The sequence below is a fragment of the Leptodactylus fuscus genome, chromosome 2 (genome assembly GCF_031893055.1).
Source record: "Leptodactylus fuscus isolate aLepFus1 chromosome 2, aLepFus1.hap2, whole genome shotgun sequence".
In the NCBI taxonomy this organism is placed as follows: Eukaryota; Metazoa; Chordata; class Amphibia; order Anura; family Leptodactylidae; genus Leptodactylus; species Leptodactylus fuscus.
The window spans coordinates 101085228-101110917 of NC_134266.1; the positions used below are offsets into that span (position 1 = coordinate 101085228).

Consider the following 25690-nt stretch of genomic DNA (forward strand, 5'->3'; position numbering starts at 1 on the left):
TAGAGGCTGTTATCTTTGCAAAAGGAGGATCTACTAAATATTAATGTCACTTTTCTGTTGAGGTGCCCATACTTTTGCACCGGTCAAATTTTGGTTTAATGCATATTGCGCATTTTCTGTTAGTACAATAAACCTCATTTCAATCCTGAAATATTACTGTGTCCATCAGTTATTAGATATATCAAACTGAAATGGCTGTTGCAAATACCAAAATATTTAGAACTAAAAATGATTAAGATTAATAGGGGTGCCCAAACTTTTTCATAGGACTGTAACTGATGAGCCCTGAAAACGGTGCTTGATCAGTGTTAAACTTTCCATGTAAATCTCAAGTACACTATTAATCTTTGGGCTGATGGCCTCAACAATACATTATAGATGTTATGATAAATCATTGTCTGTGTATAAGCTGTATGTGACCCGGGGGAGGAAGGTGTAATGTGGACTTCTGCCATATGTCATATGCCAAAGGCATACTATACTTTTGCTCTCTGATTGTCACATAGAGGGATAATGTAATATTCTTCTGTGATACCTACCTGAACAAGAAGTGTATTGGTGCTGTGACACAGACGTTTACTATTGTCCAGGTTGCAGAGCAAAACGAGTTGTACCAAACGCTTACATATCACATACACAAAGTCAGCAATAAATTTTACATTTGACCCTGTCCATACCTGATTTTAGAGTAACATATGCTTCTAGCAATATCCGTTACATGCTAAATTAACAGTAATAATGATTATCACTAAAGCATTTCTACAATTTTTATAAGGTGATAGAAAATTATATTCTCATGTAAGCTCCTATGTAACTTGCATACACAAAATTTATTGGCACATTTCTGCAATTTTGGCATTTCTTTAACCCCCTTCCCACTGGTGGCATTTTTCAATTATCATTTTTTAGCCCCCTCCCCCCCCCCCCTCCAAACCCCATTATTTTTTATTTCTCCACTCACAGAGCCATATGAGGTCTTAAAGTTTGTAGGACAAATTGTAATGTACAGGCAAGCTGGGAAAAAAATTCAGAATGGGGTGGATTTCAAGAAAAAGTATGCGATTTTCTTATGGCTTCATTTTTACAGCGTTCCCTGTGCAACCAAAATGACATGTCATCTGTATTCTATGATTCTGAGGATACCAAATTTATATGGTATTATTTACATTTTAACTCCTTAACAAAAATCCAAAACTGTGGCAGAATTATATATATATATATATATATATATATATATATATATATATATATATATATATATATAGGTCTTTATTCATTTTTTAATTTTTTTTAAATACACTTTGTTTTTTTGATATTCATGAAGTCCCACTAGGAGACCTGAACCTTCGATGCGGGTTATCTATTAGTGGAACCCCTTAAATCATGTTTTCAGGTTTGACCACAGCATCTATGGGATTAAAACCCTCAATTGAAAAATCCTACATCATAAGGTTTCTTGCACGGTGGATTTTAAACCCACAGCAGATCAATGTGGGTCCAGAGTGGTTGCAATGCAAAGATTGAAAAATTGGACAAGCTGTTGTGGTAATATCCATGTCGAAAATCAACAGATTTTTGACTGTTTTTTGCTACGTGTGTCCCTGGCAATTCTCTTTTTCTTAATATATTGTCTGAAATCACATCCCTTCAAACATAATAGCTCTCTACTCGCGCAGTCTTTCCTTATTCTGCTTTTCACCTGCTTCAGTAATTCAAACAATCCCAATGTGAACAGTCTTTTCTAGAAAAGGTCAATTCAATATAATATTAGTTGCTTCCATAGTATTAGTTGCAGCTTTAGAATTAAGTTTCAGGACCTTTGGCTACATCACAGTTTAATGTCGTGAAAGGTTCATTTTAGTATTAGATCTGCAGTGTTTTGCAGAAACAGGAACTAGACCTTAACTGGCAACTTTCCCAAAACATCTGGGAGGCTCACCAAAAAGGGTGACCTTCCTGGAAGAACAGGCAAATGAACCTGGCAGAATGTTCTTGTATCAGCCAAGCCAGCAGTCATTTCATGTGTGACTTAGGCACTTTATGTTACTATAATGTCTAAAAAAGTGGCATGTCCAATACACTTTGCGCTTGTCTCTCAAGAAACAGGCAAGGAAATGTACAGAATGGGACTTGACTTTGCCCAAAAACATTCGCAGCCTCCTGCATGTGCTGTTCTTCCGGACATCTGTACCCAAACGTTGACAAGTATGAACAAAACATGGGTACAGGTTCTATACAAAGGTGACAGCATCAGCAATAGCATATTTGTCACTTTAGGCAATTAAATGTATAATATCCATACAGCCAAACATTCCACAATAGTTATAGGAAGAGGAAACTCACCAATGCAAATCTGTAGATCTCAGAACTAAGCCAGCTAAAAGACTTTTCTCCCGTATGTTGAATCAACCATCAATCCGGGTGTCTGCTGTATTATACAGTTGTATTTTGTAGAAGTGAGAATGTCAATAGGGCAAATGAAGAGATATGGACTTGATCTTGAATAACCAGTTAGGTATAAGCAACACAGGACAGTCCGTAAAGAAAAAAATTATTTAAAAAATTCTCAAGTACTTGAGAAAAAAAAAAAAGAAAAAAATGATATGCATAAAACTAAAAAGAGCCCAGTTTGATGCAGAGTGTATTTCCAAAAAGTATCTTCTTGAAGAAAAATGTATATATTTAAAAAAAAGCTTCTTTTTTTAAATTAAAAATAAGGCCTTTAAAAACTTCCACTTTCACATCTTCCAATTTGATAACCTAGTATGGGGAAAAAAACACAACTCCCCCTTTCTTAAAAATCAGGCGGAAGTAGATAACAAGCACAAGGTTACTAAATTAGCTCAATATAAACACATTATATGCTACCATGCTATCAACAAAGGACAATTTAGAGATTTTATGTATATTGTGTAAAGCCAAATGCAGTCTGTTACCGATCTAGACATATCTTAGACTATATTAAGCACTATTATGTAATAATGTTGCAATATAAAAACACAAGATTGTTTTGTACAGTTCCTATTTACGTACTAGTCTGATAAGTTGCATGGCCAAAAAGCAATGCCTTCATCTTCTACCACACAGAGTTTATTTTTGTTTTGTTTTTTTATCTGGTTGAAGAAACAGCTTTATGCTAGGTTCAGTGTTCAGGTCCGCATGGGGACCTGAAAGATGGAGATCCTGTCTGCTTAAAAAGTGGTTACCCGTGGAAACTCACAAACCCAATAAAATATAATGGGGCCCACCGGGCTTCTGCCGGTTTTATCCTGAAACTGGTTAAACCGATTTTAGGCGGAATCTGCAGCGGAGTCTCGTAGGGACACTCCAACGCATATGTGAATACAGCCTTAGCCAGTGAGAGTGCATTGGGAAGTGTATTATACAGACTAAATGATAGTTCTCCCAACCTGGGCAAGAAGCAATCCTATCATGGCTAAACAATGCCACTTTGTAGATGAAAAATAGTTCCATACTCACTCACAATGATTGATATCCCCCGACTGTTAGAAAACTGAAAAACAACAAAATTAGGCATTACTGAAAATATTAGAAGGGGTCGTCGGGGTTAAAATTTTATTTTTTAATGAGGCTGGTTGCTCCCAGCACGGTCCGGTCCCGCTGTCCATTGCTGTCTTCCGGAAGAAGTCCCCACCACATGTGACTGCTAAGGCCAATCAGCATCCTCAACATCTTAAGGAAGGGACCCGGAAGATCACAGCTGGTGAGGAATTCCACAGCAAAAAGACAACTGAGCCAACGGAGTGGACAGAGCTCGGAGGACACTGGAACAACATGGAGATGAAAGTATGTTTTGGGTTTTTTTCACCTCCCCTGGCCTAATTAAAAAACAACATTTTAACCTGGACAACTTTTTTAATGATTTCAGTCCAAATCATGGTCTTTTAAAGCTAAGGCCCCACAATATGTAAATGCAGCATCTTTTGCTGCATTTTTTTGAGTCAAAATCAGGAGTGTATTTAACAAAAGGGAAACATCGAAGTGCTTACTTTACATTTTACATTCACTTTCAAGGCATTCCTGACTTTGGCTCAAAAAAACTGGATAGCTTTAGTTATACAGTCACAGAATGGCCCTTTGAAAACAACTATAAGCCTGATGTGGCCCTCAGCAAGAATGAGTTTGACACCCCTGGTCAATACCCTCCACCTTGTCCAAGTCAAAGAATCTCAAGGTTTTCAAAACCAATGCTATGCCAACCACACTCAAATATCTGTCGCTGTGGACAAGACATCTTTCTGTTGTTCAGAATTCCAGAGTGTCTAGCAACCATAACCTTCTTCCTCTCCTCCCGCATTTATCATCTTCAACCCACCTCGCACGGCCACCCTATTTGACCCATCTATCAAAGATAATGGTACCACACTTACCCCAGTCCTATAAGTCCATTACCTTGAGAAAACGTTTGACTCAGACTTAACCTTTAAGCAACATATCCAAGCCCTCAACACTTCTTGCTGTCAATAAATCATTGAAGCTACTCCTTCCTCACTCCTGAAACAGCAAAATCCTAGTCCACATCCTCATAATCTTCTGCTTAGACTACTGTCTCTATGGTCTCTCAACAAATGCTCTCACCCACATCCAAGCCACCCAACTCTGCAGTTCAATCCACCCCTCCCCTTTGCCAAACCGTTCACTGGCTATCCATCACCCAGAGAATAGAGTGTTAAATAAATAAATAAATGTTAACACTGACATACAAACTCATCCACAACCTGTCCCTTCCATACACCGCTAAAAATTATCTCCCGCTATCTACCCACATAACCTCCAATCCTCTCAAGATCTCTTACTCTACTATTATCTACTCTTCACAAAACCATCTCCAAGACTTTTCCTGTGCATCCATTTTAGAGGGTTCTCTCTTTTTAGCAGACCCTATCAGAACAAACATCCAACAGTAGTATGAATGCTCACTTAGGGTATGTTCACATGGAATTTTTTGCAGGCGGATTTTGAGGTGGAATCCGCCTCAAAATCTGCCTGCAAAAACGCCTCCCATTCACTTCAATGGGAGTTTTCACTTGCAGTTTTTTTCCGCTAGCGATTTTTTTCAGGTAGCAGAAAAAAAACGCGACATGTCCTATCTTCATGCGAATTCTGTGGCTGAGTTAGCCATGGCATCTGCGGCTCGAGACACACTCCTGCTTAGGCTCATTCATCTGAGCCTAATCAGGAGTGGGATGCCGCCTCGTTTCATCGGCACCCCGACGCAGCTAACCACGTGAAAAGGTCACACCGCAGAAAAGGTTTCAGCCGTGTGAATATACCCTTAGACATCCTTACGACTCCTGTATCTCCATTCTACCCTCTCTATACTTTAAGATAACATAGACTTGTTACCTAGAGGATACTGCAGCAGTCATGCTAAGCCCAAACATCAACTTGTCACTGAAAACAAGGAGTGGAGAGAAGAAAGCAAGTGAAACTCTTATGGGAAAAGGATAAGGACATGGTAACATCCAACAACCTGATCCTTGACTGCTGCCAAGACCCTTCTACTCTCTCTACTGTATGATAATGGAGATGCTCTGTACCCCCATGGGTGCTTCAGCTTCGACTCTAATCACAGAAACAGAGTATCATTGCAACACAGGTAATCTTTGGTCACACAGATCACAACCAAAGGCACTATGTAGCCCTAAGCTAGGACAAAATGCTGAAACTTGTTTCTTCAACTATTGGTACACCAACAAAATGTGAGCTTCAAGTGACAGTCATGAAATGTACACTGGCTTGTAATGGAAATATAGCAGCACACATCAGCTATACGCTTTTGTCATAGCTTGTATATTACGTAAGTCAAATTCCTAAGAGCGACACATCAGACACCTCGGAACGTATTTCCAAACCTGACCCAATTGTCGTAAGCAGAGTCTGCCGGACACATTAGTCAATTCCCCAATATCAACAAGGAACTAAGAACTTCATCAAGTCACAAAGTAAAACATGCAAGTATCGGGAAGAATCCAGCATTGCTCGTCACCTTTACCAAAGGTAGCGAAATCCACAGAAAAGCTCTACCTCACTATTACACTTTCAATGGCGAGAGCTCTAGGGCCGTGACGAGGGATTAAGCAGACAGCTTGTAACGCGTTCTATGAACTCTTCCCATTCGTGCTACACTAGTAACAATGCTGCATATTCCCAAACCCTGTCCATAATCGTAAAGTTTTACCTCTCTCGTGTCCGTTAAACGACTGCTCTTGGTTTTAGCAAGGCGGAAATCCTGGGCACAGTGAAAACGGAAGTAGGAAAAAAAATGGTACAGTCCAAAGTCTTCACCGTAGGCTGCTGTTGAGAGGTCACGTGCTCAGACTGTAAGGGAAGGGGCGGGACTTAGGACGTTGAGCTCTTCGGGCAGGCGGCGCTTCCTGCTCGGTGACTTTAATTACTTGCTTTGAGCATTACAGAGATTTATCTGAAAACAACTGAAACAGCCTGCGTTTCACTTTGAGTCGTCCATTTATGTGAAAGTTTGAAAAAAAAAATGCCATGTGCCCCAAATGGATATCTGGAAGAAGGACTTTTTCCTCCACCAGTTTCAAAAGGGAGGACACCAGATAAGACCCTGTGATAGTCAGTGGGCTGGAACGCGTTGGAACTCAGTTCCGGCATAATTAAAAAATGCTTGTCACCATTCTGGTATAGTTTCTTAGTTTATACTGTGGAACATAATAAACACTGTTACATATCTCTCCTGGTTCCAGAAGGCTTCAGGCCTACTTGAGTGATGTCCCAGACATCACATGGGCCAGGGCTTGCATCCTTATGCGTTGCGATGCAAGCCCCTGCTCATATGACGTCCCAAGAGATGAACATCAGCAGGAATTGCGCTGGAGCCAGGGAGAGGTAAGTATCGTAGTTAACAGTCTTTTTTGTATCCGCCCTGGGTCTCAGATTATTATCTGAAAAGACCCCAGATTATAATAATTGTTCATGGGGGTGTCCACAATTGCTGGGGCATAATAATGCTGTGTGCAAGGGCCACTAATGCCGATAATATGGGGCACTTCACACAGGGGCATAAATTATGACCCATGCGCAAAGCATTATGCCCCATAGTGGCCCCCTACTTTGTGCAGAGGTCACTATGGGGCATAATACTTTGCACAGGGGCCACCATGGGGCAGGGAAAAATAATTTATGCCCCATATTATGGGCCACTATGGAGCATAATAGTGTGTGCAGGAAGAAATGCGGGGGGGAGTTGTTGGTTTGTCTGTCAGGATCTTCAGGGAGGTGGGGGAGAGATCCGTTATTCCAGAGTTTCCACCAAAATTTTTTCCTAATTTAAACACTAGTGATAGTCAGTGTGGTTCTCTGGGCTCCATGTGTAACCACTTAGCAGTTTGCATCGCCATTGTATAGGTCGGTCGCTAATTCCAAAGGTAACCAACATGTGAGCCACTTTACTTCCTGCCTGACCTGGTCCAGGTAATCGTGGCAAAGAGTGAAAAGGGGGACCCGAATTTAAATCTGAGCGATTAATCAAATTAATATGATTAATACACACAGTGTTATAGACTATTCTGGTTTTAACAGTATCATCTAATTCAATTTTCCCCACATCCACCGTAGTCAGGAGCTGCTTGATGAACAGTTACTATAGCAGCTGGGTCTCTACTGTTTGACATAGCAGAGTATTGGTGGCAGTTCTTGCAATCAGAAACATCTGACCATGGCTTCTGAGGGTTTCTGTTGCACTCACTTTCCCCCAAACCTCTGATCAGCTCCTGTGCTTCAAAATCGCTGGAGCCATTTGGTTGCGATGGCCATATTAGAGTTGTGCTAAAAAGTTTACATAACCGGCAGCATCTGTACAGCTGGGTCAGGGGAGGAGGTGACCGCAGCATCGGAACCGTGTACTAATATACCGCACCGCAGAGATGGCAGACCAAGCTCTTGTCACCCTTGCCACAAATGACTCTTATGCAAAAGGAGCGTTGGTACTGGGCTCATCTCTTAAGAAACATACTTCAAAGAAGCTGGTGGTGCTGATAACTCCTCAGGTCTCAGACTCCATGAGAAAAGTACTAGACAAGGTTGATGATGATGTTCGAGTTGTGGACGTCTTGGACAGTCTGGATTCTGCTCATCTGGCTTTAATGGAGAGACCCGAGCTTGGAGTGACGTTAACCAGACTTTACTACTGGACCCTGATCGAATATTCCAAATGTGTATTTATGGATGCAGACACAATGGTTTTACAAAATATTGATGACCTGTTTGAGAGAGAAGAGCTATCTGCAGCCCGTGACCCAGGCTGGCCTGACTGCTTTAACTCTGGTGTTTGTATTCCGGCCCTCTATCGAAACCTATGACAAGTTATTAAAGATGGCCAAAGAAAAGGGCAGCTTTGATGGAGGAGACCAAGGTTTACTAAACACCTTTTTTTGCAACTGAGCAACAAAAGATATCCACAAGCATCTCCCCTATGTCTATAACTTGAGCAGTATAAAAAGTTTACATACCCCGGCAGAGTTCTTGGCCTTTATTCAGATAATATGGATGATAACACAAAACCTTTTTCTCCACCTATGGTTAGTTGAAGCCATTTATTGTCAAACTTCTGTGTTTTCTTTTTATACCACAACCAAAACCATCAAAATGACCTTGTTTAAAAGTTCACATACCCTGGTGATTTTGGCCTGATAACATGGCCAGAAGTTGACACAGTTGTCCACGGATCTACGGGAAAAGGTAGTAGTTGAACTGTATAAAACAGGAAAGGGATACAAAAAGATATCCAAGGAATTGATAATGCCAGTCAGCAGTGTTCAAACTGTGATTAACAAATGGAAAATCAGGGGCTCTGTAAAAACCAGTCAAGTAGACCAACCAAAATTTCGGCCACAACAGCCCGGAAAATTGTTCACAATGCAAAGAAAGACGCATTAATATCATCAACTGAATTATAGGACTCTCTGAAAACGATTGGTGTGGCTGTTTCAAGATGCACAATTAGGAGGCACTTGAAGAAAAATGGGCTGCATGGTCGAATTGCCAGAAGAAAGCCATTACTGCACAGATGCCACAAGGAATCTCGCCTTCAATATGCCAAACAGCACAGAGACAAGCCTCAAAACTTCTGGAACAAGATAATTTGGAGTGATGGGCCAAAAAGTTAGCTAGCGGAAAAAAAAAAAGCGAGCGACTCCCATTGAAGTCATTGGGAGCAATTTTTGGCAGCGGATTTTGAGGCAGATTCTGCCTCAAAATCCGCTGCCAACTTCCCCGTGTGAACGAGCCCTTAAAGTGGTTGTCCAGGAATTGGCGCAACCCATGTCTCGGGCGGGAAGTGTAAAATCAAAAACAAATAAAAAGCATACTCATCTGTCCCCGTCGCTCCATTGTCGCTGCCAGTGTCCATTCGGTCTCATGCTGGCGCCTCCTTGCTGGGAGTCCTGCACCTCATGTGATCGCTGAGACTAGTTAGGTAAAGAATTTCCAGAAATGAGACCAAGAGACCGAACAGACACAGTCGGGGACAACGGGGCTCTGGGGACAGGTGAGTATACTTTTTTTTTATTTGTTTTTTTTATTTTTACACCTCCCTGGCGGCCACCACAGTGATCACTCCAGTTTATAGACAACCTCTTTTAAGGGGATGTCTGGGCCAAATTTTTTATGGCCACTTCACTGGTCTCCCCCAATACAGTGGTCTCTTCACTGGTCCCCCATAATGTATGGGGTACAGTGATGGGGCCATTATATTGTGTGGGAGCAATGATGGGGCTGACATCCTGTGCGGAAGGGGGATGTTAAAATGTGTGGGGCATATTAAAGGGGTTGTCCAGGGTTAATCTTTTTTATGGCCTATGCTCAGAATAAGCCATAAATACCTCAAACCTCACATTGCAGAAACGCAACGTCTTTGGCTACTATAGAAAAAAAAATATATGTGTTTTACAAAACCAGCAAAGTGAATGAAATGTAATCAAATTTACCTCATCCACACATTGCAGGAAAAAAAGATGTGGAACAGCCACAAACTCTAAAATGCGTGTGCCTCTAAAAACATGGCCGATTACTTTCAGCTGCGCAATCGGGAGAAAGTATCAGGAAAATGCATCAAAAGCGCAATAAAAAACACTGTGGAAAAAATACATTGAGATTCGCCGCTATTTATTCCACAGGGTTTTTGAGCTGCGTCTCACTGTTGGGCCTCATCGTGATCATCTCAATATACTGTGTACTAGGGGCAACACGTTGGCTCAGTGGTTAGCACTGCAGCCTTGCAGCGCTGGAGTCCTGGTTTCAAATTCTGCCAGGAACAACACCTGCAAGGAGTTTGTATGTTTTCCCTGTGTTTGCGTGGATTTCCTCCTATATTCCAAAAATACATACTGATAGGGGAAAAAAATGTACATTGTGAGTCCTATATGGGGTTCATATGGGGTTATATAAATATATACTGTGTACTACGCCATAAGGCTAAGGTCCCATGTAGCATCCCGCAGAAGAAAATGCTGTGGAAACACCCCGGCGGTAAGACATCAGTTTTTCCCACAGCACTTATTGCAGAAATTCTGCAGTGGTTTCCTCTGAGGACTTTCTGCTTCCATTATACCTATAGGGAAACCACCAGTGTTTATGTAGGTATAAGTAACATGCTGCAATTTCCAAAACCACAACAGTTTTGGAAATTGTAGTGTGTCCACTGCGTGTATTTTTCTGCAATGTGTGGATGGGATTGCACTCACTATATACCTACATACTCAGGCCTGGTTCATATCTGCGTTCGGTAATCCATTTGGGAAGTCCGCATGGTGACGCCCCGAACAGACTACTGAACGCATTAGCAAGTGGTGTGCAGTGAAAGCACATGGACCCCATAGATTATAATGGAGTCCGTGTGCTTTCCATGCAGTGTCCACACGGAACATGCGGACAGAAAAGTACTTCATGATCTACTTTCCTGTCCGCATGTTCCGTACAGAGACCACGTGAAAAGCACACAGATGCCATTATAGTCTATGGGGTCCATGTGCTTTCACTGCACACCGCTTGCTAATGCTTTCATAGTTCATTCGGGGGGGGGGGGGGGCATGCGGACTCCCAGAACAGATTACCATCGGAGGTTGTAGGCCTTCTTTAACAGGTGAGTCTTCAGGACCTTTTTGAAGCTTGTGATTGTGGGGGTCAGTCTTATGTGTCACAGTAGTGAGTTCCAGAGTATGGGGGATGCACAGGAGAAATCTAGGAGATGATTGTGTGAAGAGCAGAGGTCTTTGGAGGTTACACATGGGCAGGTCAGAGATATATAGAGGGGATAGGTTGTGAATGACTTTGTATGTCAACATTAGTATTTTGAGCTCTATTCGCTGGGCAACGGGTCGCCACTGGAGGGATTGGCAGAGGGGAACAGCTGATGAAGAATGAGGAGAGAGAAGTATTAAACAAGCAGCACAGTTTAAGATGGACTGGAGGGGGACAAGAGTATTCACTGAGAGGCCATGGAGAAGGTTGTTATAGTAGTCTAAGTGGGAGACTATGAGGGCATGAATAAATCAGTTGGTCTCACCAGCTTGGTTGGGATACAGTGGCAGACTCTGTCCGGTGTGTGTTCAGTCTGGGGAACATGAAGCGCAAAAGGATCTCTTTCCAGTCCCTTACTCCCAGAAACACAAACACCACACCCTTGCTCTGTTCACCATCTTAAATTAGGGCAGGTAATAAGGCAAACCCTGGATGGAGTATAGGAGTGACCTGCAGCAACTCCAAAGTCCCAGATCCACACGCCAGCTACTAATTTTACTGAAATCAGAGACCTCAATAGCAGATACCTGCCATCCACAACTTTACAGCAATCTATCTGTAGTGGATGTATTGTTTAGATATGTGTGATCAGCATACTTCATAGGCATATGTATATACACAGATGCTTCCTGTACTGTAGGTTTATTGCTTTACGGCTTCTTGGGCAGCCAGGCATGAGAGAGGTGACCATTTGTGTATTCTTCTTTCCAAGGTGCAGATAAAAACAGCCACTCGCCAAATCCCCTAGATCCAACAAAGACTCTTAACTATTATTCTGTTTTCTTTAGTTTTTAAGTCTGCTTGCTTGTGTGTCATATATTTTATTGTCTTTTCTTTTTATATACAATACTGAACTCTTTGTGTATTAAACTGTTATATGTAAAAGAAACACACAACAAAGAAGACAAAAAGAGGCAGGATGGCACTACTTAAAGGGGTTGTCCAGGCAAAAATGGACAACCCTTTTAACTTTTAAATCAGCTGGGGGCAGTGAAAAAATGAAACTCATGCTTATCTGTCCCGGATGTTCTGGTGTCCTACTGGTGCGTTCCAGTTCTTCTGCTCAATAGTCCTTCGAGACTGCCACGATGGAGTGTGTGTGTGTGTGTGTGTGTGTGTGTGTGTGTGTGTTGCCAGTACTCAGGAAGAGGACCCAGAATATAGAGTGAGCTGATCCTGGACAGCCGCACACGTCTCACGAACTAGGATGGCTCATGCATGACCTCCCCAACATGTTTTGCCATACAAATGGCATTCTAAAGTGTCCAGGAGTATTGATGTTCATCAGTCTTATGGAATTTCTGACAAATGCACCTATTCCCATACTTTTCACCAATCAGCTCCTCTACCTTTCTGACATAGCCACTACAAATGAGTAAATACAGTTGGATCGAGTAGATATTCGATCGAATTTTAAGGTATTCGACATATTCGATTCCGATCCAATGCCAAACAGTAAACGCAGTAAAAATTCAAATGCCCTCCCACCTTCCTTGGCGCTTTTTTTGCACCAATAACTGTGCAGGGAAGGGGTTACAGGAAAGAGGAAAACATAGGCATTGAAAAAAATAGGGAAAAAGTAATTGGCTGGCAAAATCAGGTATATAGTGGCAGCCATGTTCGACACGATAGATAGGGAGAGACATCGTGCTGAGGGTCAGAGAAAAATTTTAGGTTCTGATAGGCAGGAAAGAGTCTAAAAACAGCAACACTGCTTGATGAGTCTATAAACACCATCAACTTATAGGCTCATCCTGCAGAAAGGTCTCATAACCACTTTTTAGGGCTGAAATTCTGTAGCGCTGGTATATGGTATATACCTGGGCTGAAGCAACAGAATGGGGCTGACACTGTAAATGCTGCTTTGGCAAGTCACAAGTGAAAAGAGGGGTGAAAGAATGCCTACTGGGGGTGGTAGGACTGAATTGGCACAAAGGGGCACAAGACAAAAATCTATGCTTGTGGCCTAATGCAAAAGAATGGGGCTGTGTGATAATGGCCGGAACCTGGTAGCGGCTCTGGACCATGCCTGGGCCCAGGTGCATCGGTGAGAAAGACATTGCTGTTTCATTTAGGAGGGCATCCCTTACCTCGGGGGCAGTGTGTTTTCTGTCAGCCAAGCTGAGCTTCAGCACGACCTGCTGACGTCTCCACACGCCAGTACTGCAGCATTTACAGCTCGCAGGTGTGGTCGATGTTGCAGCAGAGCAGTAGGCTTTCTGAGAACCCCAGGCATGAATTTTGGGCTGGGAGAGGAGATAGGCCACCCCAGTTTTCAAGCCGGGCCCAGCCTCCACTACATTTAACCTGCCTGTCATTATAGAGAACCAGCCCTGACCGCATGCGCTTGTCGATGCGTCAGTGGTCAAGTGGACCTTAGAGCAAAGCGCGGAACTCAGGGCCCAACTGATGTTATGGGACACGTGCTAGCGCAAGGCGGGGATGGCACACCAAGAGATGTAGTGACGACTAGGGGCAGCATAGCGAGGTGCCGCAGCTGCCATCAGGTCATGGAAGGCCTGAGTCTCCACTAGCATAAACACCAACATCTCCAGGGCCAGCAGTTTTGAGATGAGGCCGGTGAAGGCTTGGGCATGTGGGGGGATTGTGCTGTACTTCTGCTTGCAATGAAATGCCTGGGAGATGGGGAGTTGCTGGTGCAGGCAAAAGGAGCAGAGGCAGGAAAAGGGGCAGATGAGGGTGAAGTCCCCAAAGTGTCAGGAGCAGATGTGGAGGTGTCCAGGCTGGTGGTCTGGATTGCAGCACCAGCACTGGAAACAGTGGAAGAGTCAGTGTCGGCCGACTATTGTCCTGCGTTTGCTCTCTCCCACTGAGCCCAGTGCTTGCCTTACAAATGACGGCGCATGGCTGAGGTGCTCAGGTTGCTTTTCTCAGAGCCCCTATTTAGTTTTTGAGTTTCACAGTGTGCAAAACGCACTCAGTTTGTCCTCCACGCATACGTTGCAAAATCTGCACAACATTGAGGGAGGTCGCCAACATGGGCGAGTGGCTAGTACAGGGAAAATCTTGGGCTTTGCTGGCTCTGGCCTGGTTTCTGTGAAGCAGCTGTCCTGTGCCTCTGGACATGCCTCTGCCTCTAGCTGTAGCTTGACAGAAACCTTGCTCCCCAGCTGCATTTCCATGCCCCCGGGCACGTCCTCGTCCATGTACCTTAGTACTAGCTTTACGCATTTTGTGAAGTAGACAAATGTTTGGTTTTTTTGTATACAGAGGCTAGATATATTTAGTGTATATTAGGTCCTATATACTGTATGACCGTATACAGGAATGAGTGACTTCACTAACTCATGGATTGTATACCAATTTTGTGCTGGTAAAAGGCTGAAGTCTCCTCAAGGGCCTCAATCTCTGATGGTAGCTCAGTTTAAGGGAGTCTAACTTAATATTGACGGGCTCACGTTAAGGGCCACAGAAATGAATTTTGTAAGGTCTTACCACATCACACACACACAATGACAGTTAAGGGTGGGGGGCTGTTGGGTTTCTTATTGCCTAAACGATGGTGAGCAACGTGATTTAAAGGGGTTCATGCTAATGTTTCTTTTGCTTTAAATTTTTGTTTCTGTCCATACTAATGTTGAGGAAACAAGGTTTCAAAGTATTTAGACTTTCATAGAGGTTCTATTGAGTTTGGAAAGTGTCCAGTGGAAAGGATGGGATAGGATTTCACATAAGTCTGCCATCCATGGGCACTCATGGTTGAGAAACTGAGGGAGCTGACTGATGAACCCTTGAATTTTGGAGATGGAATGCCATCAAAGGTCTCTGCTGCTCACACACCCTGCTCAACATACGGTATCTAGGGTTTCAGCGTGTGGTGACCTCGCACAACAGCCGGTGCTTCAGGCAGATGTAGGCGTAGCTGGAGGGTTTTCCAGCTAGCAGCGGCTACTGTAGACTTACGGAAGTGGCCACTCTTTCATCAGTAGCTCATGATCATTGGTGTAAGTTTTTAAAAACGTTGGCACCACCAAGTTGTTAGGTCCTATATACTGTATGTCGGTATACAGGAATGAGTGACTTCACTAACTGATGGATTGTATACTACTAAGGCTTTTTAGGGTATACACAAAGTCTAGTTATGTTGAACGTATATTAGGTCCTATGTACTGTACGACAGTATACAGGAGAATGAGTGACTTCACTAACTCATGGATTGTATACCACTTAGGCTTTTTTTGGGTATACACACAGGCTAGATATATTGAGCGTACATTAGCTCCTATATACCATATGACAGTATACAGGAATGAGTGACTGTCCTGTGCCTCTGGACATGCCTATGCCTCTAGCCACCTTTTTTGCTGCTGCACTTGCCTCCACATCTACACTGCTTTCCCTGCTAGATATCACCCCTGTCCATGCCGCTGCCTCTAATTGGTGTGTAGGTCTCAGTTTTATATCCTCTGTTAATTTGTGTTTCCATCATAAAGCACAAAGCCAAGTGCTGTATAGAGTCAAATAGACAAGTGTTTGGCAAATGCCAGTACATTTCCTGCCTGACTGCATTGTCAATTGTAAAGTTTGGTGGAGGATGGATAATGTTATGGTTTTGGCTTATGCCCATATTTTTAGTTTAGAGAAATCTTAGAAGGGTTTTCCAGTGAGTCAAGATTAGCTTACTTGATCTAGTGGACTTCTGATTATGGACCATTTAATCTCCGACCCAGACCCCCCCCCCCCTCCCCTCTCCAGAGTGAAATGACTGGAACCAGCACTCTGGTCCTCGGGTTACCCTGCCCCCTTCCCTGATCTCACAATTAAGTAACTGTGCTGCTATAGTGGCTGGTTGATCTTAGTAATGAGGGTAGAAGGCATATCTGAATCCCTGGGTCAATCAAGAGCCATATCAAGACATTTTGGACAATTGCATGCTTGCAACTATGTGGGAACTGTTTGGGTGAGGTGCTTTTCTATTCCAGCATGACTGTCAAAGTGCACAAAGCAAAGTCTATACAGGCCTAGGTGGGCAAGTTTGGTGTGGAAGAACTTGACTGCTCCATTGACACCATTGGATACCCTGATACCCTTGAGACCAATCGAGAACAGAGATTACAAGTCAGACTCTCTTGTCCAACCTCAAGTCTGAAGAAATCCCAGAGTATAATAGTGATTTCAGTTGAGAACAAAACCACTGTACAAATGTCACAAGGTCTGCCCAACACATGCTCATCATTTAGAGACCTAAATAATTAGGTCAAATTACACAGCATTACTACAGCTTCTATGCAGTTTCCCCAAGTGGAGGCAGGGACCCGCCTCCTGTTAAGAGGCTTGTGGAAGTGTGAAGAGCAAATAAAAAAAAAAATTTGAGCAGAAGAAATATTAAGTCGACACTTTGCTGTGCATATTAATAAATATTCTTTATTTTTCAGTTCTGCACATTGCACTTATACATTATCACATCCAAACATTCAGCAACTGGATGTCCAATTTTTTTACCTGTATATTCTGTTCATTGCTGTTTTGAACGAAAATTACTATTACAATATTATTTCTTATGCTAAACCTTGTAAGCATGAGGTAATAAAGGAAAACGGAGATAAACCAAAGGAAAAATCAGTGACAGGGTTAAGCCTGGAAAGATACTTAAAACTACAAGCTGAAAAGTCAAAATGTATTTTTGACTCATGAACTTAACAGAAAAAAAAAATTTAAGAAGGGAGGGGAGTTGTGGTTGGAGAATCTAGTTAAATTTTAAATGGCAGATCAAATTAAAAAAACAAAACAAAAACAAAAACAAAAAAAAAAAACAGAAAAAGCCAGGGAGTCTGTTTGATAGTTTTAAACGAAAGACAGCAGTAGTTTATTTAAAACGCTCCAGCTGTTGCCAACCAGCTACTACATAAAGCATCTCTGTGATCATGTAGAAGACAGTACTTGTTAAACTTTTCCTTCAAATACTGTCTGAATTGCTGACGTTTGCTATAAAATGACTGATTGTTTGCCATAAAGGCCTGGATTTCATCCTGAGAAAGCCCATCTTCCTCTTCTGATGTGCATTCGGATTCATCCTGAAAAGAAATACCAAACATATGATTTAAAATATGCTACCAATACCTGCAAAACCAATGTTTTTATAGGCAAATTTTCATTTTGGGAAATTTAAAAATTTACATCAAATTAGTCAGTGCTTGTACTAAATATTTAAGTCTAAAGGTGAATGAAAAAAAGGTTACACTCTAGCTATTAAGGATGAGAAATAAGAGTGTATAGAATAGAATGTATTCAACAACAAGATAAAATTAAGTATATTTATTAATATAATGTAACAGAGACTAGAGTGCTGTTCTGCTATTTGAAACTCTAATCAATTCTTGCATTATTTGCAGAAAGGGTTAACTTGCTTTTCATGAATATGTCATTTGGGAGAGCACTAACCAGGAGTTCTTTCAGGCTTTTTGGTTCTTTTGCTACTTCAGAACTGTGCAAGTTGTGCGCAGACTCCAATACTCCTCTTCTGTGTTCTGTACATGGCTGCCTGGTGCTTTCCAAAGTAGAACAGCATCTGTCAACCTTAGCATTTTGGGACTGATCAGTGTGCACACTGCTTGATGTTTCTCGAAGACAGATTCCTTGTGGTAAAGTCTGCATGAAAAAAAAAAAATAGCAAAGGGTTATACATTAGCTCATCTACTATGTTACTTTGTAATAGGAACTGGTAAGTGGTTCCATAAAAATGATTGCTCTAATGAGCCCCGTGGTGCCAGCAGATTGACTCCCACTGATCTAATAATGATAAATAATAATATTATAGCAGCATTTATTCTCTGGTGCTTTACATTTGAGGGTTTACATAACAGTACACAATATACAAAACAAATATAATACTAACAGTGACTGACTGACTGACACAATGGGGTAGAGGGCCCTGCCTGCAAGGGCTTACAATATATGAGGGGAGAGGAATAGAGATAGAAGGTGTGGGTAGAGACTGTTCAGAGGGCGGTGTGGTGGCAGTAGCATTATTGGAGCTTATTGTGGGGCTTCCTGAATAGGTGAGTCCTCAGGGCGTTATTGAAGCCTGTGATTGTGAGGAGGGGGGGGCAGTCTTATGTGTCTTGGTAAGGAGTTACAGAGTATGGGGGAATTCACAAGAGAACTCTTGGAGATGGTTGTGCGAGCAGAGCAGAGTAAGAGGTCTTCTGAGGTTACATGTGGGCAGGTAGTGGGAGATTAGGTCAGAGATAGATGGAAGGGACAGTTTGTGGATGGCTTTGTATGTTAGCGTTAGCAACTTTAACTCTATTCACTGGGCAACGGGTAGCGGCCGATGAAGAACGGGACGAGAGGTGTATTAAGCGAACAGTACACTTTAGGGTTGACCAGAGGGCTATTCACTGGGAAGCCATGGATAAGGGTATTACAGTAATCTGGGAGCTAATGAGGTCATGGTCTAGCACCTCTGCAGTTTCTGGGGTGAGGAAGGAGTGGATTCGATGGATGTTCTTGAGTTGGAGGTGGCAGGAGGTGTTGAGGGTTTGAACGTGTGACTTGAAGGATAGGTCGGAGTCCAGGGTTAATCCCAAGGCAACAGGCTTGTTGGACAGGGGTAAGCGTGGTTCAATTAACTTTGATAGATGGGTCCAGTTGTGGGGCGAAGATGATGAACTCTCTTTTCTCCATGTTGAGTTTGAGAAAGCGGGAGGAAAGAAAGGAGGCTACGTTAATTAAACACTCTGGAACTCTAGCCAACGGAGAGGTAATGTCTGGTCCACGGAGATATTTGAGTGTCGTCAGCATAGCATTGGTATTGAAAACCATGCGATTCGATGAGTTGGCCCAGGCCAAGGGTGTAGATGGAATACAGGAGGGGTCCTAGGACAGAGCCTTGGGGGACACCTACAGTAAGAGGGCATGGCGAGGAGGTGGTATGCGAGTGAGAGACGCTGAATGTGCGGTTGGTAAGGTGTGAGGAGATCCAAGAAAGGGCCAGGTCTGAGATACCAAGAGATGAGAGAATTTCTAACAAGAGGGAGTGGTCGACTGTGTCAAAGGCAGAGTCTGTCAAAGAGCAGATTGGACAACAGATAGGAGGATAGTTCAGAGTGGACATGTTGCTCAAGCAGTTTTGAGGCATACGGGAGTAGTGAGATGGATTGATAGTTGGCGGGAGAGGATGGGTCCCTTTTTTGTAGATAGAACATAAGTTGCTTTGGTGCTAAATCACCCTTCACAGTGGAGCACAACCTTCTATCATTTCAATCACACTCCACATTTCTATCAGTCACATGAAGCTTCAGCAAATTATTTATCATCTCTACCTGTTAGGAAGTAAATGTAATTATCCTCTGATCTAACTCAGTAACCAAAATAAATTCAGCATTTTAATGCCGTGATTCTCACCAGCCAGGACATCTGCTGTGACAGGTTTCAGCTCTTATCAATGACAATAACAGCAAATAGTTGGTTTATATAAGGTATTGTCTTATTTGGTGATTTGCAAGTAGTTTTGGTAAGTAATGTTTTGCATTTGCCAGTCAAAGCAGTACACCTGGCAATGTCAGTATAGATGTCTTGCTAGAAACATCTGCCTAAATTTTATAGCCATGGTATGTACCTTTGGTGGTCTTAGCACGTGTACAACATTGTTTCTTGCAATCAAAATCCACACTGGAAATCCTCATTTGTACATGATGATGGGAGCTAGATTGCAGAAAGATCAGTACATCTTTCTGCAATCTAGCTCCCATCATTATGTACAAATGAGGATTTCCAGTGTGGATTTTGATTGCAAGAAACAATGTTGTACACGTGCTAAGACCACCAAAGGTACATACCATGGCTATAAAATTTAGGCAGATGTTTCTAGCAAGACATCTATACTGACATTGCCAGGTGTACTGCTTTGACTGGCAAATGCAAAACATTACTTACCAAAACTACTTGCAAATCACCAAATAAGACAATACCTTATATAAACCAACTATTTGCTGTTATTGTCATTGATAAGAGCTGAAACCTGTCACAGCAGATGTCCTGGCTGGTGAGAATCACGGCATTAAAATGCTGAATTTATTTTCGACTCTTTCAATAAATGCAACTAACGCACTCTCTGGGCTGGAAGAAAACCCAGACTAGCCCAACACTTCCTATACAGGCATAAACTAACTGAGGGTCTGGGAGTTCTTGACATTAAGGGTTATTATTTAGCAACTGTGGTATCTAAGGTTAGGCAATTGTGTAGGGCATGTTCAATTAAACGATGGATGCAGATAGAAGAGATAGCTCTGGGACTGACACCTTTCAAGCTTTCTAACTTCCAAGCTCTGGAAATTATCCTCTATAATTTAAGTTATTCCACCCCTCTCAGGGGCAATGTTGAGAGCTTGGAAGATGGCACATCCACTGCAACCAAAACTTTTACCACTGAAGAGATGCCTTTATTCAACTAAAATGTATGTTGACCGTTCTGTTTAAAGCTCTGGATTCATCGAGGCATTACTTATTTAGCACAAATGATGGCTGGTGGGTAGTTAATGCAATTTAAGCTATATCAGAGCTAAATCTGACCTTCCCTCTGTTCAAAATATGTTTAAAGCTTGATTTGTACCTGCCACCTGTTGATGACCTACAGAATAGCACCAGAGGCTAGTGACGCTAGGTGTGATGCCCTCTTTATATATTACAGTTCAAAAAATTGATATTTACAAGTTTTACATCTGACATGTATACCGTTTTTATTACGCTATTATCAGATTTTGCAACTTTGTTATACTTCTGGTTCAATTATTTTTATTTTTTTTAATTATATTTTATATACAAAATAAGCACTAGTAAAACGTGCTATTGTGACCATTTATAAAGACATAGCTAATAAAGCTAGAAACATCCTAGGAATAAGATGCTACAAACTAAATATACCATTTATACTTGTCTATATGGGGGGAGGGGGGAAATATTATATAACTTTAAACTCACGCTTTCATTTCCACACTTAAATGGTTTGCATTTCTTCTTCTTCTTTCTATTTTTATCTTTCAGACTGTTTTCTGCTGAATTGGCCCAACATTCCACACAACTGTCACCATCTTCTTCCTCCTTATCACAGATAACACAATGATCCTCTCCTGAACAAGAAAGTACATTTTCTGTTTAAGTGGAAATGTATATGTTAGCAAAAAAAACCCAAAAAACACCACAAAGACAATACCTGCTTCATCATGGTTGCAAATGCCTTCAGTACAGGCCACATCAGATCCTTCTCGAGAGCCAGACTCGCTACCCTCCATACTAGATGAATAGCCGCAATCGCTTCCATTAGAATGAGCAGTTAAGCCGCCTGTCATTTAAAAATCAGGGCAAATCCATTAATTTATGGAAAGCTAGATAACAGGTGACAAAGGCCATGTTTTTTGGAGGTATGTGAACCAGCCACAGCTTGAATCAGGCTTTTAGCCACAAACATTAACTTCCCAGCATTTTACAAAACACTATGCTTTACAGAATTACATGAAGTCCATGAGTATGATGGGTAGCATTTATGAAAAGTGCCACTTATCTACTTTTAGAAAATGCATAGCTAAATTTTTTACATCTTATAATTCAAACTGTGTGTTTGTAATGTGTAAATAGCCCTGCCAGTGAAAGGATTAATTCCACATTCTCTTCCATAAGTCATCAGCAGGCCAGAACAAAAGAGATATCTGTTGATGCATTGTAAATTGTGACGCTGGATTCATATTAGTCTTGAAAGCCTAACTTTTATCTAACAATTTCAGTTAAAAATAACATACACTGCAATAAATATAACATACATAGCAATAAATAACATACACCTCTGTACCCTATAGTCTATGTGATCCCTTGGACTCTGTTCTGCGCCATCTGCCATTTTTGCAGTCTGTTTATTCACTCTTCTGATTCTCCAATAGACCAGAAGATCAGAAATCCGGCAGAGATGTGTATGTACCTAGCCCAACTACTACTATTCACCATAACAGCATAAAGAAGAAAATGTTTGTTTTTGTACCGTGTTAGCCAGTGGGTATGAAATATAAAAAACAAAAAACTTGAGTCTTCAGTAGGTGATACCTTTTTTAATGGCTAACTCATAATGGTGACAGAATATAACATTTCAAAGCTCTTTGGCTTCTTCTTCAGATATAACTAAGAACAATTTCTGAAGGCTGCTTGTTTATGTACAACAGGACACGTAGGGATAGGATTTCAGGAGGGAGGGGGATGAGGAGAAGAGGCTTATTAGTATAAACATGTAAACAATTCACAGGTCCCAGGTTCTTATCTTTATGGCTGTCTTAGTTCAGTGATTTCTATAGCATGACATGAACCCATGTGAGACATTCATTGCATTCTCCAGAGTGTTAAATAGGGTCATGCTCTTGTATTCATGAATCAGTCGCCGTTTCCTTGATTTAAAATTCCCTCTTAAAATCAAAATGTCATTGGTGATATTATGATCTTCATTGTAGAAATGTTTTGGCACGGGAAGGTCCATTCTCTGTTCTCTAATTGTATGGCCATGTGCATTCATTCTCATTCTGAGCTTCTGATTAGGATATCGTCAATGAAATGGTAGTTTGGCCAGAGGCTGGATAGAAAGTCACTCTCAAGCTTGGCCATGAAGAGATTAGCACACTGTGGCGCCATTTTGCTCCCCATTGCAGTGCCAGTCTGCTGTAGATCGATGCAATCACCAAAAGAAAAGTAATTGTGGGTGAGGATGAATTTTGTGAGTTTCACCATCGATTCAGCGTTCATGCCTTGCTTTTCCATGAAAAACTGGCAGGCGTTTGACTGACAAAATTAATCCTCAGCCACAATTACTTTTCTTTTGGTGACTGTATCTATCTACAGCAGACCGGCACTGCAATGGGGAGTAAAATGGCGCAACAGTACGCTAATCTCTTCATGGCCAAGCTTGAGAGTGACTTTCTATCCACCTTCACCACCAGGCCTCTGGCCTACTACCGTTTCATTGACGATATCCTAATCATTTGGACTGGGTCTGAACAACAGCTGAAAACCTTCCATGAACAATTCAACCAGTTCCATCCCACCATCAACCTGACGCTCAATTACTCCTTCTCTGAAATAAACTTCCTGGACGCAGTAATCAAGATACAGGATAACAAAATTAAGACATCACTGTATCAGAAACAATTGACCGCCCTACCTACCTAAGATGGGATAGCTTTCATCCAAAACACAAAGAACTCCATTGTCTACAGCCAGGCCATCAGATATCATCGCATATTTTCAAACCCTGCAGATAGAGGCAAACACCTGGGAGGCCTCAAAAACACATTCTTGAGGCAGGATTACCATCCAAGAACAATTGAAAACCAAATCAACAGGGCCACCAGAATACCACGATCGGATTTATTAAAATACAATACCAAACAGGAAAACAATCGGGTGCCCCTGGTCGTCACATTTAACCCACACCTGGAGACGCTGAGAGGAACCACACGCAAATTACAGCCACTACTGCAAAAAGACAACCGTCTAAAATCCATTTTTCCAGACCCCCCTCTCCTGTGCTATAGACAGCCACCAAACCTCAGGAATATGGTTGTTAGCAGCTCACTGTCACCTCTAACTAACACAGCAACATTTCCATGGGGACAGAAAAGGTGCAAAACCTGCCCTCACATACTGACCACTAACAGGATAGAGATACCAAACTCTAACAGGGAATATAAAATCCCAGATATGTTCACCTGTAACACACCTAATGTAGTGTATTTAATAATATGCACCAAATGTTCCACTGAAAATCTGTATGTTGGAGAGACCGGTCAGAAGCTCAGAGTGAGAATGAACGCACATCGCCATACAATTAGAGAACAGAGAATGGACCTTCCCGTGCCAAAACATTTCTGTAATGAAGATCATAATATCACCAATGACATTTTGTTTTTAAGAGGGGAATTTTAAAGGGGCTCTATCACTGGGAAAAGTCATTTTTATCTAATCACATGCTTGCATAGGCTTTAGAAAGGCCATTCCACACTTACGTTTTGTATGTAGATTGCTTCAGTGGTGTATGAATAAGTCCGTTTTTATTCATATGCTAATGAGCTTTCATCCAGCTCAGGAACTTCCCAGCAGCCTCCTCTCTCCCATTATCTTCTATGTGTGTGAAGCAAACAGGAAGCGGTCATCAGCAGCAGCCTCCCATAGAAAACAGCAGAGAGAGGTGTGCACCATCTATCGTGCACTAGTCTAAATAGCATATGAATATAAACGGACTTATTCAGAAACCACTGAGGCAATCTACATACAAAAGGTAGGTGTGAAATAGACTTTCTAAAGGCTATGCAAAGGTGTGATTAGTTAAAAATTACTTTTCCTAGTGATAGAGCCCATTTAAATCAAGGAAACAGCGACTGATTCATGAATACAAGAGCATGACCCTATTTAACACTCTGGAGAATGGAATGAATGTCTCACATGGGTTCACGTCATGCTATAGAAATCACTGAACTAAGACAGCCATAAAGATAAAAACCTGGGACCTGTGAATTGTTTACATGTTTATACTAATAAGCCTCTTCTCTGCATCCCCCTACCTCTTGAAATCCTATCCCTATGTGTCCTGTTGTACATAAACATGCAGCCTTCAGAAATTGTTCTTAGTTATATCTGAAGAAGAAGCCAAAAAGCTTTGAAACGTTATATTCTGTCATCATTATGAATTAGCCATTAAAAAAGGTATCTACTGAAGACTCAAGTTTTTTGTTTTTTTATATTTCATAACAGCATAGTCATTATAATCTTACTATTGTTGCCAAGATTAAATACTCCAGAGACACTTTTTAATATCTATGATTACACATAAGAAAGCTCAATACCCTTTTTAATGTTTGGAGATGCCAACAGGCCACTGCGACTTGGACATGTACATGAGGAACATGGAGAATTTTCATTTGCTATTGCAACTTCCACAAAACCACCGTTATCTTCTGAGCAGCTGCAGGAATTACAACCCATTTCCATATAACCTGAAGGTCCCTAAGGATGAAACAAAACATATCCATCAGTCTTTACATGGAGAAAATATGCAACTTGCACTATAATTTATATTCGGTAATACCAGAGACTGTGATTTTATTTGGTGATAATAAAGTAATAGAAGACTCTTGTAGAAGTCAGGATTATTGTGCTAACTGTTAGGAATAGAAAACTCTTTCCTTCTGAAGCTTGGCCCTTCTTTGAAAATACACCAAGAAGTTGTTGTTGAAATCAAAAGATACTTAGTGTGTGAATAAAATGATAACACACGTATCTTTATTGGAGAAAACCCTACAATTGAAAAGAGGCTCTAGTACACTATTAGGTCACCTCTACGCTGGATACAAGACGAGATATAATTCGGCAAAAAAGCAAACGGATTCCTAGGGCAACTTTAAAGGGACTT

At 41.6% G+C, this 25690-nt stretch overlaps 2 protein-coding genes and 1 pseudogene across 5 annotated transcripts in view; 1 reads left to right on the plus strand and 2 right to left on the minus strand.

Moving 5' to 3' along the window:
• Window positions 1-6264, minus strand: part of LOC142194866 (zinc finger CCCH domain-containing protein 11A-like) — a 41748-nt gene extending 35484 nt beyond the window's left edge. The window contains exons 1-3 of one of the 3 annotated variants that reach the window (XM_075264281.1): window positions 6203-6264; window positions 3485-3514; window positions 2344-2793 (exon numbers count right to left, since the gene is read on the minus strand). The gene's annotated coding sequence lies outside the window, so the exon portion shown is untranslated. Of the gene's footprint in view, window positions 1-2343; window positions 3515-6202 lie in introns of all 3 variants that reach the window. The other 2 variants (XM_075264280.1, XM_075264283.1) reach the window with 2 other exon arrangements.
• A 1569-nt stretch (window positions 6265-7833) lies between these two features.
• On the plus strand, window positions 7834-8526 carry LOC142193708 (glycogenin-1 pseudogene; annotated as a pseudogene).
• An 8132-nt stretch (window positions 8527-16658) lies between these two features.
• The window catches only part of GGNBP2 (gametogenetin binding protein 2), a 36584-nt gene continuing 27552 nt past the window's right edge, over window positions 16659-25690 (minus strand). Inside the window, exons 9-13 of one of the 2 annotated variants that reach the window (XM_075264291.1) lie at window positions 25125-25284; window positions 21461-21589; window positions 21229-21377; window positions 17689-17895; window positions 16659-17321 (exon numbers count right to left, since the gene is read on the minus strand). In XM_075264291.1, coding sequence (XP_075120392.1) covers window positions 17118-17321; window positions 17689-17895; window positions 21229-21377; window positions 21461-21589; window positions 25125-25284 — 849 coding nt within the window. In that variant the 3' untranslated portion in view covers window positions 16659-17117. The remainder of the gene's footprint in view (window positions 17322-17688; window positions 17896-21228; window positions 21378-21460; window positions 21590-25124; window positions 25285-25690) is intronic. The other variant, XM_075264290.1, reaches the window with a different exon arrangement.